Below are 17,547 nucleotides of genomic sequence, written 5' to 3'. Positions count from 1 at the left end.
GCAAAGCTATCTTTCCTATCCTCGGTCTATTCAGTAAGTCGGGCCTCACTTTGCTAAAATCTATTTCATCTCTGTGTTTGTATTTTCATCTTTACTCACAGTCATTATATGTGGGGGGCTGCTTTTTCCTTTGGGGAATTTCTCTGAGGCAAGGTAGGCTTATTTTTCTATCTTCAGGGCTAGCTAGTTTCTCAGGCTGTGCCCGAGGCGCCTAGGTCTGGTCAGGAGCGCTCCACGGCTACCTCTAGTGTGGTATGATAGGATTAGGGATTGCGGTCAGCAGAGTTCCCACGTCTCAGAGCTCGTCCTATGTTAGTAACTATCAGGTCACTTGTGTGCTCTTAACCACTAGGTCCATTGTGGTTCTGAATCACCAGTTCATAACACAGGGCCACCCGCACCAGCATATAGTCTCACAAGAGGTTTGAGGATCTCATCTCGGTACCTAATGGAAGTCAGGCTACCTCTGGCAAGCACATGGAGGGCTGTGTGGCCCTCCAAAGAAATGCCACCCCACACCATTACTGACCCACTGCAAAACCGGTCATGCTGAAGGAAGCTGCAGGCAGCAAATCGCTCTCCACAGCAACTCCAGACTCTGTCACGTCTGTCACATGTGCTCAGTGTGAACTTGCTTTCATCTGTGAAGAGCACAGGGCACCAGTGGCGAATTTGCCAATCCTAGTGTTCTGTGGCAAATGCCAAGCGTCCTGCATGGTGTTGGGCTATGAGCACAACCCCCATCTGTGGATATCCGGCACTCAGACCATCCTCATGGAGTCGGTTTCTAAACGTTTGTGCAGACACATGCACATTTGTGGCCTGCTGGAGGTCATTTTACAGGGCTCTGACAGTGCTCCTCCTGTTCCTCCTTGCGCAAAGGCTGAGGTAGCGGTCCTGCTGCTGGGTTGTTGCTCTCCTACGGCCTCCTCCACATCTCCTGGTGTACTGGCCTGTTTCCTGGTAGCGCCTCCAGTCTCTGGACACTACGCTGACAGACACAGCCAACCTTTTTGCCACAGCGCGCATTGATGTGCCATCCTGGATGAGCTGCACTACCTGAGCCACTTGTGTGGATTGTAGAGTCCTTCTCATGCTACCATAAGTGTGAAAGCACAATCAACATTCAAAAGTGACCAAAACATCAGCCAGAAAGCATTGGTGCTGAGATGTGGTCTGTGGTCCCCACCTGCAGAACCACTCCTTTATTGAGTGTGTCTTGATAATTGCCAATAATTTCAGCATGTGAAATTGATTGTCAAACAATGTTGCTTCCTAAGTGCACAGTTTGATTTCACAGACGTTTGATTTACCGTACTTGGAGTTATATTCTGTTGTTTAAGTGTTCCCTTTATTTTTTTGTGCAGTGTAAACGATTCCCATTTCAGTGAGGTTGAGCATCTCTTTTCTGAAATACTAAATATGTTTCTGAAATTGAGGTTTTATCCATCAATCATCTCTTGTCTTTTGTGAAGTCTAATGTTTACATTCAGAAGAAGCATATTGTTAAAGGGAACCTGTCACCTGAATTTGGCGGGACTGGTTTTTGGTCATATGGGCGGAGTTTTTGGGTGTTTAATTCACTCTTTCCTTACCCGCTGGCTGCATGCTGGCCGCAATATTGGATTGAAGTTCATTCTTTGTCCTCCGTGTATTACCTCCGAAAACTCCGCTCATATGACCCAAAACCGGTCCCGCCAAATTCAGGTGACAGGTTCCCTTTAAGGATAAGATTTCACTATTTTTAACTAAAACCTCTTTTAAAAAACTATAACACAAAGTCTACAGAATAGATGATGAATTCATCAATGTCAAAGCCCCAAGACCGAAAATGAAGTCCACTACAGCCCCAACCATTACACACGCTCTAAGCCTCGGTATATAGGATGGATTCCCCCTTGTATTGGTTAATGCTTTTACATTACATTACATTACACTTTATATATCTTTCCAGTGTTACATGTAAGATTTTATCTTAAATGAAAGTGTTAAAAAAAATTCCTGTACCAGCTACCTGCCAAGGCAAGCTGAGGTCATTTCTCGGGTACACCCTCAGTACTTACAATGAATGCTCAGCAATTCTTCATCTTTGCCTTTTGTACCATTACAGTTTTCTCCAATAATCTCTGCAAGGGACAGGCTGCTTGTACTTCCAGGGGTTACTGGTAGCATAAATGGGGGCTCTCTACCAAGCCCTACCTCTTGCTTTACACCATTTAAGTACCAACTTAGGGTAGAGCCACTGGCCTCACACGACGCTCCATGAACTCCATTTTTTAAAATTGGCTTCCCAAGAGCTGAAATAAGCATGAAAATATTATTGGAATACCTATAATTAATAAATGCAGTATTGAGATATTTGTAATAATATTACTCCTCAAAATTGAAATTACAACACCAAAAAATAATTCAGTATAGAGTATGACATACCCACACTTCCGCTCCATGGCAACTATCAATGGGGTTAATAACAGTCGTCTGAGGAATGTTCTGCCACGCTTAATGCAATTGAGCATAGAAATCAAAATGCGCTGTTGGCAGCTCCCTTTGTAATTGCCGTCCAATGATGACCCAAATGTGCTTCATGGGAGACAGGTCAAGAGTCGCTGCAGGCCATAGTAGCACATTTAAGCCACACAGGCTGCTCACAGCATAAGGCCGGCTTCACACTTGCGAGTTTTACGGACGTAAGAGCGCAGAAACTACGTCCGTAAAACTCGCAAAAAATACGGCACAATTATTCTCTATGCCCCTGCTCCTATCTGCTGTATTTTACTGATCAGTATTATACGGCTTTCTACGGCCGTACAAAATCGCAGCATGCTGCGTTTGTCACCGTACTGCGCAAGAAATACGCCAATGAAAGTCTATGGAAGCGTGAAAAATACGGATTACACACGGACAAGCAGTGTGACTTGCGAGAAATACGCAGCGCTGTTAGAGAGAAAAGCCGGTAATTCAGTGCGGTGTACAGTAAAATCACACTGACAGCTTACAGTAGAATAGGTAGAATAAATGTGTACACATAGAATAGGTATATATATATATATATATATATATATAATGTATACAGCTTGAAAGCCGGTAATTCAATTACCGGCTTTTTCTTTCTCCTTCCTAAAACCCGACATGATTTGAGACATGGGTTACATACAGTAAACCATGTCTTCTCTCCATTTTTTTTGCAGATTCCACACTACTAATGTCAGTAGTGTGTATCTGCAAAATTTGGCCGTTCTAGCTCTTAAAATAAAGGGTTAAATGGCGGAAAAAATTGGCGTGGGCTCCCGCGCAATTTTCTCCGCCAGAGTAGTAAAGCCAGTGACTGAGGGCAGATATTAATAGCCTGGAGAGGGTCCATGGTTATTGGCCCCCCCCTGGCTAAAAACATCTGCCCCCAGCCACCCCAGAAAAGGCACATCTGGAAGAAGCGCCTATTCTGGCACTTGGCCACTCTCTTCCCATTCCCGTGTAGCGGTGGGATATGGGGTAATGAAGGTTTTAACGATGTAAATCCTTCTGAAGGGGTTAAAACATTTTGCAGCAAGGAGCTTTGCTAATGCAATGCTACTCCTCGCTGCAAAACCCCGGGGAATGAGTCTAAATATAGATCAATGAGCTATATTTAGCTTCATTTGCGGTGAGGCGCCCTCTGCTGGATGTTCATAGATCGTGGGAAATTTCCTAGAAAGCTCCCAGGCTTTCTAGGTAAGTTTTAACCCCTTCAGAAGGATTTACATCGTTGGACGTTACAGATCTGCGGAGGGTAAGTATATTGTTGGTTTATTATGTTTTTTCTTTCACAGAACGAGGGTCTTCAGTGACTGGATTGGGCGTAGAATAAAATACTCCAACAACCATTGTTTTTATTTCATTAAAATAATTTTAAATAATGTGTTTGTGTTTTATTTAACCCTTTCATTCAATTGGATTAATAATGGATAGGTGTCATAATTGACGCCACTCCATTATTAATTAGGCTTAATGTCACCTTACAATAGCAAGGTGGCATTAACCCTTCATTACCCCATATCCCACCTCTACACGGGAATGGGAAGAGAGTGGCCAAGTGCCAGAATAGGCGCATCTTCCAGATGTGCCTTTTCTGGGGTGGCTGGGGGCAGATATTTTTAGCCAGGGGGGGGGCCAATAACCATGGACCCTCTCCAGGCTATTAATATCTGCCCTCAGCCACTGGCTTTACTACTCTTGCGGAGAAAATTGCGCGGGAGCCCACGCCAATTTTTTCCGCCATTTAACCCTTTATTTTAAGAGCTAGAACGGCCAAATTTTGCAGATACACACTACTGACATTAGTAGTGTGGAATCTGCAAAAAAAAATGGAGAGAAGACATGGTTTACTGTATGTAAACCATGTCTCAAATCATGTTGGGTTTTAGGAAGGAGAAAGAAAAAGCCGGTAATTGAATTACCGGCTTTCAAGCTGTATAGCGCTGGAAAAAATATTAATATATATACATATATGTGTCTAATGACATATATATATATATATATATATATATATATATATATATATATATATATATATATATATATATATATATATATATATATATATATATATTTTTTTTTTTTTCTTTTTGGGACACACGGATCATTTCTATAGCGGTATGTTGGTTTTGCAAGCCTGCGAGAAAACCACGCAGTACGGATGCCATACGGATTACATACGGAGGATGCCATGCGCAAAAAACGCTGACACACCCTGCCTACGGAGGAGCTACGGACCACTATTTTCGGGACATTTCAGCGTATTACGGCCGTAATATACGGACCGTATTTTCATACGCTGAGTGTGAAGCCGGCCTAAGAAGCAACATGTGACCTAGTGAAGATGTGTTGAAAAATAGCTCCTGGGACACATTTAATGTTCCCTCATAAAGGATTCTCCACTGCGCTGCCCAGTGTTTCCAGATCAATCTCCAGCTATCACTGCATCCAAAACAAAAGCGTGGCTCATCACTGAAGACCTCCTTCCTAGCCTCCATTGCAGTTTTGATTTGCACAATGATAGGTTTTGAGAGCGGTGGGATGAAGCCAATGGAGCACCTGTTCCTGGATGTCTGACTCATGGCTTAATGTTGTGCTAATGTCTTCTGATGCCTTAGGCTTGCCTTGTAACATATAAATTCACTTGCATGAATGCATGATCAGTGACTATGCATAATTTCTTGAATCTGATGAGACCATATGGGCAAAGCCATGAAGAGGCCTTCACAAAGAAACATCACTCCTACTTCCAGGATTAGGCCACATTCACACTTTCAGTATTTGGTCAGTATTTTACCTCAGTATTTGTAAGCCAAAACCAGGAGTGGGTGATAAATACAGAAATGGTGACGTGTTTCTTTTCTACTTTTCCTCTGATTGTTCCTCTCCTGGTTTTGGCTTACAAATGCTGATGTAAAATACTGACCAAATACTGAATGTGTGAAAGTGGCCTTATGGCGAGTGGAGGCAAAATGTACTGCGGTTGGACCCCTCTAGTCTTCATTCCAAATAACCTAACAGCACAGTGCCACATTTATTTGTTCGTGCATCCAGTAGTTCAGCATTTCTCCAAAGTGTCCCTTTTAATACAAGGCGGGCCGCATGTTGCTTGTGCCACTGTGACTAGCTTGTTTGGCATAAACGTGCTACCACGGCCTGCAGGGTCTCCAGATTTGTATCCCACTGAGCACATCTGAGATGTAATTGGTCAGCAATTGCACAGGGAGTTGCCAACAGCGGATCCTGAAGATTTACCCAAGTGAATTCAGTGTTACCTCTTTGATAGAAGCCAAGGCTGTATTCCTGCATGTGGCGCTTGTACCCATTACTGAATAAATCGAGAGGTTTTCAAAATGCTGTTTCCAGTCTTTCATAGTTTCCAGATCAGTAACACATCCATCATCCTTTTATTTGCATAGGGGCTCATACTCCTTTGCAAGAAAAAATGCATAAATGCAATCCGCTAAAAAAAAAAAAAATCTGATTGCACTCTGACTAATGCTATTCTATGAGTCTCTGCTCATCTACAATTTTTTTTATCTGCTCAGAGAACTGAGGGGAAAAAAGAAAATTGAAGCATATATATCTTATAGGTAGTTTGAAAACTTTCTCACTCCTCAACGGTGACATTAGTGAGGTGAACGTAGTTAATTGATTAAGGACTTCACTCACCTTATTCACGTCACTGCGAGACACTGATGCTGCACTATGACATGCAACTCAGTGTCTCTGGTGGCTGCCAGGTTGAACGCTCGTATCATGTCAATGTTCAGCCTGGCATCTAGATGTAGCAGAGCTACACTCATGTTGGGACAACTGGATTATCATCTCATTAGACACGTGAGGAATGTGGTTGTTTATTTTATTCTTTTACGTCATCTGACAATACAAAACTAACATCAACCCCAACTGTATTACCCTACTTGCCGCCGCACAAGGGCAAGTGGGAAGAGCGGAGGCTAAGTGCCAGAATTGGCACACCATATGGATGCGCTATTTCTGGGGCGGCCGAGAGCAGATGTTTTTAGTCTGGGAGGGGCCAATATCCAAGGCCCCTTCCTTGGCTATGAATATCAGCCCGCAGCTGTCTGTCAAGCCTTTGATGGTTATTAATGTAATGGAGGCCCCCACATCTTTATTTGGGGGGTGTCCTAATTTTAATAACCAGTTAATTCCAAGTATACAGCTGCGAGCTGATATTAATAGCTTGGAAAGATTCATGTTTATTACCACCTTCCCAGGCTATAAACATCTGCCCCCAGCCGTCTGTTTTCCCTGCTGGTTATTAAAATTTCATGGGAACCCATGCCATTTTTTTCTGTATTTTATTGATTTACTAGCTGAAGAGCCCGGCATTGCCTAGGCATAGTAAATATCTGTGGTTAGTTATAGCACCTCACTTCTCTTATTTTCCCATCACGCCTCTCATTTCCACTCTCACATCTTTCATTTTCCCCCTCACAGCTCTAATTTCCTCCCTCATATCTCTCATTTTCCCCCTCACTCTTCTCATTCCCCCCTCACTCCTCTCATTCCCCCCTAACAATTGTCATTTCGACCTCACATCTGTCCACTCCACTATTTTCCCTCACTCCTCTCATTTTGCACTCACACCTTTTCATTTTCACCTCACACCTCTCATTTTCCCCTCAGTATATACATGTTTGTCATGTACCTTATATATAGTATACACCTGTATGTCATCTCCTGTATATAGTATATACCTGTATGTCATCTCCCCTGTATATAGTATATACCTGTATGTCATCTCCTCCTGTATATTGTATATACCTATGTGTCATCTCCTCCTGTCTATAGTATATACCTGTATGTCATCTCTTCTGTATATAGTATATACCTGAATCCAAAAAACAAGAAAATACGAATGACACTGAGAAGCGTAGTTTACTAACTGGAATTGCAGGGTGGACTCTAAATCACGGACACTTTCAGTGATGCGTTCACATAGTTGAAGGTGCTTGCTAGAGAAAACACATGAAGAAATCCCAGGAAGAAGAAAAAAAGCATCAACAATTCCAGTGTTTGTGAAGAATAACCTTAGTCCTTTATTCCTCAACGAGTGTCCTGCCCGCATCACCTTGTCCATGCAACTCGTTGAGAAATAAAGGACTAAGGTTATTCTTCACAAACACTGGAAGTGTTGCTGCTTTTTTTTTTTTCTTCCTGGGATAGTATACAGTGGGGCAAAAAAGTATTTAGTCAGTCAGCAATAGTGCAAGTTCCACCACTTAAAAAGATGAGAGGCGTCTGTAATTTACATCATAGGTAGACCTCAACTATGGGAGACAAACTGAGAAAAAAAAATCCAGAAAATCACATTGTCTGTTTTTTTAACATTTTATTTGCATATTATGGTGGAAAATAAGTATTTGGTCAGAAACAAACAATCAAGATTTCTGGCTCTCACAGACCTGTAACTTCTTCTTTAAGAGTCTCCTCTTTCCTCCACTCATTACCTGTAGTAATGGCACCTGTTTAAACTTGTTATCAGTATAAAAAGACACCTGTGCACACCCTCAAACAGTCTGACTCCAAACTCCACTATGGTGAAGACCAAAGAGCTGTCAAAGGACACCAGAAACAAAATTGTAGCCCTGCACCAGGCTGGGAAGACTGAATCTGCAATAGCCAACCAGCTTGGAGTGAAGAAATCAACAGTGGGAGCAATAATTAGAAAATGGAAGACATACAAGACCACTGATAATCTCCCTCGATCTGGGGCTCCACGCAAAATCCCACCCCGTGGGGTCAGAATGATCACAAGAACGGTGAGCAAAAATCCCAGAACCACGTGGGGGGACCTAGTGAATGAACTGCAGAGGGCTGGGACCAATGTAACAAGGCCTACCATAAGTAACACACTACGCCACCATGGACTCAGATCCTGCAGTGCCAGACGTGTCCCACTGCTTAAGCCAGTACATGTCCGGGCCCGTCTGAAGTTTGCTAGAGAGCATTTGGATGATCCAGAGGAGTTTTGGGAGAATGTCCTATGGTCTGATGAAACCAAACTGGAACTGTTTGGTAGAAACACAACTTGTCGTGTTTGGAGGAAAAAGAATACCGAGTTGCATCCATCAAACACCATACCTACTGTAAAGCATGGTGGTGGAAACATCATGCTTTGGGGCTGTTTCTCTGCAAAGGGGCCAGGACGACTGATCCGGGTACATGAAAGAATGAATGGGGCCATGTATCGTGAGATTGTGAGTGCAAACCTCCTTCCATCAGCAAGGGCATTGAAGATGAAACGTGGCTGGGTCTTTCAACATGACAATGATCCAAAGCACACCGCCAGGGCAACGAAGGAGTGGCTTCGTAAGAAGTATTTCAAGGTCCTGGAGTGGCCTAGCCAGTCTCCAGATCTCAACCCTATAGAAAACCTTTGGAGGGAGTTGAAAGTCCGTGTTGCCAAGCGAAAAGCCAAAAAAAAAAAAAAAAATCACTGCTCTAGAGGAGATCTGCATGGAGGAATGGGCCAACATACCAACAACAGTGTGTGGCAACCTTGTGAAGACTTACAGAAAACGTTTGACCTCTGTCATTGCCAACAAAGGATATATTACAAAGTATTGAGATGAAATTTTGTTTCTGACCAAATACTTATTTTCCACCATATTATGCAAATAAAATGTTAAAAAAACAGACTGTGATTTTCTGGATTTTTTTTTTCTCAGTTTGTCTCCCATAGTTGAGGTCTACCTATGATGTAAATTACAGACGCCTCTCATCTTTTTAAGTGGTGGAACTTGCACTATTGCTGACTGACTAAATACTTTTTGCCCCATTGTATACCTGTATGTCATCTCCTTCTATATATAGTCTATACCTGTATGTCATCTCCTGTATATAGTATATACCTGTATGTCATCTCCCCTGTATATAGTATATACCTGTATGTCATCTCCTCCTGTATATAGTATATACGTGTGTCATCTTCTCCTATATATAGTATATACCTGTATGTCATCTCCTCCTATATATAGTATATACCTGTATGTCATCTCCTCCTGTATATAGTATATATCTGTGTGTCATCTGCTCCTGTATATAGTATATACCTATGTGTCATCTCCCCTGTATATAGTATATACCTGTATGTCATCTCCTTCTGTATATAGTATATACCTGCTGTATGTCATCTCCTTCTCTATATACCTAAGTGTCATCTCCTCTTTTATATAGTATATACCTGTATGTCATCTCCTCCTTTATATAGTATATACGTGTGTCATCCTCTCCTGTATATAGTTATATTATCTTATAATGATAGTCTTCATAATCCGTTATCCGTCACTGTTGATTTTGCTTGTGTGTTTAAATTGTGGTACAGTAATTAAATTCACCTGCAAACCCATCTGTCCCGTTAAACGTTGCTGCTAACTATTGTCAATTTTGTCAATTGTCAAAACATTGTGTCCTGTCTGAATTGTATGCTGTGGTCCAGATTGTGCATTCACAAAATACCTTACATCCAAACTGGTTCCGGATTTTACTGTTATATCTTGTTGTTTAATTGTTGTTTATTGTGCAGTACTGCTAAAATTAGTTTCTGATTGGTAGTATAAATCATATTATGCCTTGTTATATATGCTCTATTTATCTCATTGTCTGTGCTATCCTTGCTTTGTATATGATGATCGATCACATTATTATGGTTTATTACTGCAGTTTTGTCTGCTTGGATAATCAAGAATATTAGGTCTGTTTATAAATTACATCTAGAGCATTTTTAGAAAAAGCATTTAGTGTCTATCTGGTTGTTGCAGGACCTAGGAAAGTTTTTTTCAATACTATATGCCTTGTACACATTGTCTGTGTTCTGTCACTATAGAAAAAAAGAAAGTAGGGGGTGAGGAAGATTGGTATTTGGAAAGAGTGCATTTGTCACCTGTATTTCCACATCAATATAGCCGAAGAAATAAGTTATATAGAGTGTTCTCTTGTCACGTAGTCCCACACCCTCAGGCACTGAATAAAAGTTGGGCATACATTATAAGGACTAGATGGTATATGCCTCAGTGGCAGGATATGGTCACTCATGACTATAATTTTGATACTTCATAAAGTAAGATTCTTTAATTGATTTGACATACTCATATTTCAGTAGGATCTCAGATGTTGCATGATGAATATTTAGCGCTAGTTTTTGGAATTGCAATATTCATGTGGGTATGTATTTATTTGTTTGAAAGAATTTACTCCAGCATCAGGGAAGAACAGAGAGCTGCAGTATAGCTAATTGCCGTGGGAACAGGAATCACTGACTATTCTAATAGATCAGTGGATTCCGGAGAGTACATAGCAGGACCGAAGACAGGGGTCGCTCCCTTTGACGGCTGTTATGGGTGCTAGATTTACTAGGTCAGGACAAAATATGGATCCAAGATATAAAATGAAGGACCTGGTGGGTCTAGAGCATGGCAAAAAGGCTGTAAGGAATGCAGCAAGGATTTTAGAAAAGGCAGGAATGCCGAGTAATGGATGTTTGGATGCTGAGAGATGGAAGCGGTTCAGCAGAGAGCATGCTGCGTGGATTGACAAGCATGGGTATGAGGAGCAAGTGGCTGCATGGATCAGAACTTCTGAACGTCATGATCCGTATTATAATGCTGAAAAGAATGATGAGGATGAAAGTGATGAAGCCCACATGAGAGGCAGAATGTATGTAAACAGATCCTCGCTTCCCCCGCAGGCACTAGGGCTCCCTCCCTCACAGGGCTCATCAGAGCTGGGAAAGGCAGCCCCTCCCTCTCATGGCCAGCTGGAGCAGACAGCTCCCTCCGCTCCTGTAACAAAGGGGGATTCCAGCAGTCAGGCAAAAAGTGTGACTGAGTGTAATAAAGAAATAATTTCTGGCTCTTCTAAATCCCCAGATAATAATTCTTCAGGGGCTAGTACAATACCTTACTTGCCCGAGAGCTTTATTTCTTCCCCATCATTTCCATCTCCTTTGGGAATATCAATGCCAGGACCTTTCAACATGCAGACACCAGTGATCTGCCAGCAGCCCACGGCCCCATGGATGTCACTTCCGGAAGGAGGGTGGATGCAGGCACCGGGGCAGGTACAGTTGAGCTACCCTGCCCATGTCTTGTCCCCTCCCCAATACTCATCCGCAGATCACTACCCCGGACTACCGAAAGGGTCCCCTGATAGTTTTTCCACTCCAATAAATAGTCCAAGTCATCCAGGGGTCTCTCCTGAACAAGGACACAACCATTTCCGCCTACTAACTACCCCTACGCCCTCTCCAGGAGAAACTGCTTCTCCTGATGATAATAAGGTCGTAGAAAAGATTGTCCTGACCAAGGGTGACCAAGGATGGACATGTTTAAAAAATGGGCAATCCGGTGGGAGGGAAGAAAAATCCAAAGAAATTGCACCCTCACACCCAGCAAGCAGTCTACAGGGTGGTCTAGAAGAAAGGAGGGCAATGAGATCCAGTACTTGGATCTGTGACAAGTGTCATAGACAAAATGACAAGGGGAACTCCCAATGTGACTTCTGTACTAGGACAGAGAGAAGTGACATGGCCACAGCCCTCCCAGTCATTACACAAACAACCAGCAGACCACCAGAAGTGGGAGAGGATGCAAAGGTAGATACCACTACTTGGTATAAGCCATGGAGTAGATCCGAGCAACTTACTATGGCCAATAGTTTCCCAGACCCATACAAAAATCCTCTTGGGTTTTACAAAGCTATGGAAAGTGCAGCTGATAATTACGATGCTGCATGAAATGACTTAGAGCCACTATGTCGTATTTCTGCCGGAGTGCCACTGGTTGAAAAGGTAAAGGCAGTCCAAGTAGATACTGCAATACACGCTGTACCAGAGGACAAGAAAACTAGGGACTCAGGACTGCAGTTCCTGGCTAGATTACTTGTGGTTGCCAAAAAACAGGCAGAGGAACTAGCATCAGGGTTACCAGAGGTATTTCAGGGGGCAGATGAACCGATTGACAGATTTTATGCTAGATGTACAGCCGTATTTACAGACCATGACTATGACCTAAAGAATCCAAGAGAAGCTAGATTTCTCAAAAATATGTTCATGACAGGACTCAGGGAAGAGATTCGGACAGAAGTAATGCGTGTACGACCAGAATGCATCTATGCCACCCTTGACCAATCCCTTCCCATGTTTAGAGGGGTAGAGGATCAGATTAACAGTAAAAAGGCAAAGAAACAACAGAAGCCAACCCCAGTTATGGTCAACATACCCCCAGATGCTTTCAATAATGCTGTCAAAACCGCAGTACAGGCAGCAGGGTTGCAAAATAGAGGAACATGGCAGGGCGCTCAGGGGAAAAGATATGGGGTACCTGACTCGGAGGAATGTAGAAAGAAGGGGCTCTGTTTTGGTTGTGGCCAAAGGGGGCATATTAAGAGAAATTGTCCCCGACGAACGGCAACCAAACCAGACCCAACCCATGTTGCAATGGTAATGACAGAGGAGGACGGAAATACTTCAGACTAGGAATTTGGCAGCCCCCGGCATACTTCTGTAATAGTGGTTCCCCCGCGGGATGGTCCAATGGCCATCACACAATTACAACTTCCTAATGGGAAGCAATTAGATTGCCTGATTGACACGGGGGCGAGCCGTACTATTATACGAAAAAAGGATATGCCACAACGATTCATGACAGTTCATGACAGGCAAAACGATTCCAGGGCTAGGAGCTGGAGGAACGACTCATCCTTTGTATGAAACTGAGCCTATGAAGGTGCGAATAGCACACACCGCTGATTTGTGTGCCCAATTGCTAGTTTCAGACAAATGCCCACTAAATTTAATAGGTGCAGACATTCTAAATGCAGTAAATGCAATTATTAAATTTGGAAAGAAAGGTATTACTGTTGCAGGCCCGTTGTCAGAAGAAATACTTTCTACTATGATGTCAATGACTGTGCTGGATGATTCCGAAAAACCCCCGATTGAGCAAGATACGGAAGTCCAGCAGATGCTTGAACAAGTACCACCAGCACTATGGGTAAAAGACAAAACTGATGTGGGATTGTTGAAAATATCACCTGTATCAATAAAATTAAGACCAGGAACAGTACCGGTACGTATCCGACAGTATCCTTTAAGTAGAGAACAGACAGAGGCCATCTCCACTCAGGTATCAACGTATCTGAAAGCAGGAATATTGACCGAGAGAAAATCCGTATATAATACACCTCTTTTTCCGGTAAAAAAGAAACAGACAGAGGGACAACCAGCGGTTTACCGCATGGTACATGATTTAAGAGAAATTAACAAACTAATGATTGTTGACCTACCCATAGTGCCAAACCCACACACTCTGTTGAATCAAATTCCAAGCCATGCAAAATGTTTCACCGTAATAGATCTAAGCAATGCCTTTTTCTCGGTGCCTATTGATGAGGAAAGCCAACTGCTGTTTGCATTCACCCATGCAGGTAAACAGTACTGTTGGACACGCCTGCCTCAAGGAGGAGCAACATCTCCCTCTTTGTTTTCTGAGGCCATGGCGGGAATTCTGCTCTCCTGGCACCCTGAAAATGGTGAGGTGCAGCTACTGCAATATGTGGATGATCTACTACTATGTACCCCCAACAGAAAAGTTTGCTTAAATGAAACAGTGTCTCTACTGATCTTTTTGTATCATGAGGGATGCAAAGTGTCCAAAGAAAAATTGCAAATAGCAAAGGAAAAGGTTACGTTTTTGGGACACTGCATCTCATCACAGTTGAAGCACATAACACCAGAAAGGAAAAAGGCTATTAGCCAAGCAGTTGAGCCCGCATCAATCCCTGCACTCAGAACATTCCTGGGGTTGATAGGCTATTGTCGAGAATGGATTCCTGCTGCATCTCAATTGATGCAGCCCCTCTTTGATGTACTATCCACATGCAACAAGGGGCAGCCTTACCAGCTGACCCCTGAAGCCAAAGAGGGGTTCAGGGACCTGAAGGGAGCCATTCTCTCTGCCCCAGCACTGGGAATACCAAATTATGACCTCCCTTTTCGTTTGTACTGTCATGAATCGGGAGGACATGCTAAAGGTGTATTAACACAGGAACATGGAGGAAAACATCGCCCTTTGGGATACTATTCCGCCCAACTGGATATAGTGGCCAAGGGAGCACCCACATGTATCAGAGCAGTTGCTGCATGTGCAGTACTAAAAGAAAAAGTTGCAGATTTGGTGCTGGACAATCCTTTGGAGATTCTAGTACCACACTCTGTACAGGAGTTATTGCTCCAAGCCAGAACAAAACATTTGTCAATGAACAGGCTGACAAAATATGAAGTGGCTTTGCTGACACCTCCAAATGTGACAATAAAAAGGTGTACTGTTTTGAACCCAGCCACTTTGCTGCCAGAAACAGATGATGACCAAGAAATTGAAGCTCAGCATAATTGCTTTGAGCTTATGGATGCAGAAACACAACCGCTTGCCAATGTGCAAGAGACACCAATTCCAAATGCAGATCTAGAGCTCTATGTAGATGGGTCACGATTTTATCAGGATGGCGTACCCCACACGGGGTATGCTGTAGTTGACCAACATGGTGTAGTCAAAAGTGAAGCACTGCCACCTGGGATGTCTGCTCAGGAGGCTGAATTAAGGGCACTTGCTGAGGCGTGTATAATGGCTGAACATCTGATAGCTAACATTTTTACGGATAGTCGCTATGCTTTTGGCATTTGCCATGATTACGGTCCCATATGGAAAAGCAGACAGTTTGTTGGTTCCTCTGGTAAACCCATTAAAAATGCAGAGTTGGTAGCTCAACTCCTGAGAGCACTGGAACTGCCAAAGAGAGTTGCAATAATTAAAGTGCAGGCTCATACTAAAGAGCGCACTAGAGAAGCCGAAGGCAATAACAGAGCTGACATTGCAGCAAAAGCTGCTGCACTTTTTCCTCTCCCCGCAGAGATATACACTGTACAGGTGTCCGGGGGGATGGACCTGCAACTACTTCAGAGCCTGCAAGAACAGGCCTCTACACCGGAGAAAGAAGACTGGCAAAGGCACCTATGTGTGAAGGAAAAAGATGGTCTGTGGGGAGTCGACAGTAAGTACTGCCTTCCAAAGGCATTGTTCCCCATGATGTGCTCTCTCTCTCATGGCAAAACGCATCAGTCCAAGGATGCAATGGTAAGTCAGGTAAAAGCAAGTTGGGTCGCTCCAGGTTTCCACTATGCTGCTGCCAAATTCATACAGGGATGCGTAATCTGTGCCTGCCATAACATAGGAAAAACGGTGAAGGTGCCGCCAAAGTGCACCGCCAGACCATTGTATCCTTTTCAGCAAGTACAAATTGATTTCATACAGCTTCCAAGGGTAGGCACCTATGAGTATGTGCTAGTGTGCATTGATTTGTTTTCCAACTGGCCAGAAGCTTGGCCCTGTGCTTGTGCTAATGCACGCACTGTCGCAAAGAAACTGTTATCAGAGGTAGTCTGCAGATTTGGAGTACCCGAGGTTATTGAAAGTGACAGAGGTAGTCACTTCACTTCACAGGTGTGTCAAGAAATCACTCAAGCCCTTGGGATTGAGCAATCATTCCACACTCCGTACCATCCACAAAGCAGCGGTAAGGTGGAAAGGTTGAATGGTACTCTAAAAATGAAAATTCAGAAAGCAATGGCCGAAACAGGTAAACCATGGACTGAGTGTCTTCCCATTGCATTATATACAGTAAGGGTTACACCAACCAAAAAGACCAGTTTGAGTCCATATGAGATTCTTTTTGGAGGACCTCCAAAAACAGGGTTGTATTTCCCTCAGCAGATGCAAGTTTCTCATTCAAATATGACAGCTTATGTTGGCGCATTGCAACAAATATTGCAACAAATTCACACCCGTGTTTTTAGTTCCATTCCAGATCCCTCCTCCCTGCCAGGTTCGCATGACCTCAAGCCTGGAGACTGGGTGGTGACACGAAAGCATCTGAGAAAAAGCCTTGACCCCCGATTTGAGGGACCATATCAAGTCCAGCTGACTACACCAACTTCAGTCAAGCTGGAAGGAAAGCCTGCCTGGATCCACGCATCTCACTGCAAAAGATTCCACAAGAACTAAAAAATGATACTAGGAAAGTACTATTCCTTTACATTTCTCATGCTTGTTTCCTTGGTATATGGTAAACTAAGCAATGAAATACCTGAGATTTGGGATAGTGATCTGTCCAAACAGTGGACTAATAAATTTGTCCAGTATCATAATTATATTGTACAGGCCCGAAACTTGTCAAATTGTTGGATTTGTTCCCATGCCCCCATTGCGGCTAAGACTATGCCTTATTTTGTAACTCCATTATCTGAAGAAGACCTGTTCGTAAGGGGGTGTTGGGACATGCGACCTTTAGACCTGTCTGAGCAGCAGAGTAAGACTGCTGCTGCTTTACCCATCACAGGATGGACTAGACAAACATGGTTCCAATTTAATCTTACTGGAAACAAAGACCCCTTGAGTAAGCGTCCAAATAATCTATTTGAATTCAAGGATAATGATGGCACTTGGGGAAACAGAGAGGTAGACAGGAATTATATAGGAAAGGTTCCAGATCAGGAGCTGAAAGTTAGCTTTGCTGCCAAGGTCCCTTTCCCCAAGGAAGATAAACTCCAATGTTATAGGGGTGTCTGTCTAGAACGGATGCTGCATAACACCAACTGGTCAAGAAATTATTTCTTTATGGGAGGAGACACTAACTTATGTAAGAAAAGAGAAGCTGTCCATATAGATGAAGAAACCAGGGAGGGCCAGCTTGGAGATGGGGCAGCTGAAATGTCCATAAGCATTAATACTACTCCCCAATGCCAGCCACTACAATACTATAGGTCAGTCACCACCGATTTAGATGATTCCTGGTGCCTATATTCTGATACTACACTCCTGGTTTCGATAGCAGTGGCTCTCACAAGTGAATATCAGTTTGAGTTGCCCAAAGGAATATACATAGTATGTGGGAGTAACGCATATAGGTGGATTCCCCGGGGAGCAGAAGGCGCCTGTACTCTGGCCAGACTAG

The 17,547-nt window shown here is 43.2% G+C and overlaps 1 protein-coding gene across 2 annotated transcripts in view; it reads right to left on the bottom strand.

Annotated features, from left to right (window-relative positions):
• Positions 1–17,547, bottom strand: part of TMEM25 (transmembrane protein 25) — a 105,583-nt gene that overhangs the window by 36,576 nt on the left and 51,460 nt on the right. Inside the window, exons 1-2 of one of the 2 annotated variants that reach the window (XM_069740719.1) lie at positions 11,439–11,545; positions 2,064–2,297 (exon numbers count right to left, since the gene is read on the bottom strand). In XM_069740719.1, the coding sequence (XP_069596820.1) occupies positions 2,064–2,172 (109 nt within the window). In that variant the 5' untranslated portion in view covers positions 2,173–2,297; positions 11,439–11,545. Of the gene's footprint in view, positions 1–2,063; positions 2,298–11,438; positions 11,546–17,547 lie in introns of those variants that run through there. The other variant, XM_069740718.1, reaches the window with a different exon arrangement.

The sequence above is a fragment of the Ranitomeya imitator genome, chromosome 10, assembly GCF_032444005.1.
Source record: "Ranitomeya imitator isolate aRanImi1 chromosome 10, aRanImi1.pri, whole genome shotgun sequence".
NCBI lineage: Eukaryota > Metazoa > Chordata > Amphibia > Anura > Dendrobatidae > Ranitomeya > Ranitomeya imitator.
Note: the sequence above shows the minus strand (reverse complement) of the source record. Positions and strands in the feature narration are given on the sequence as shown.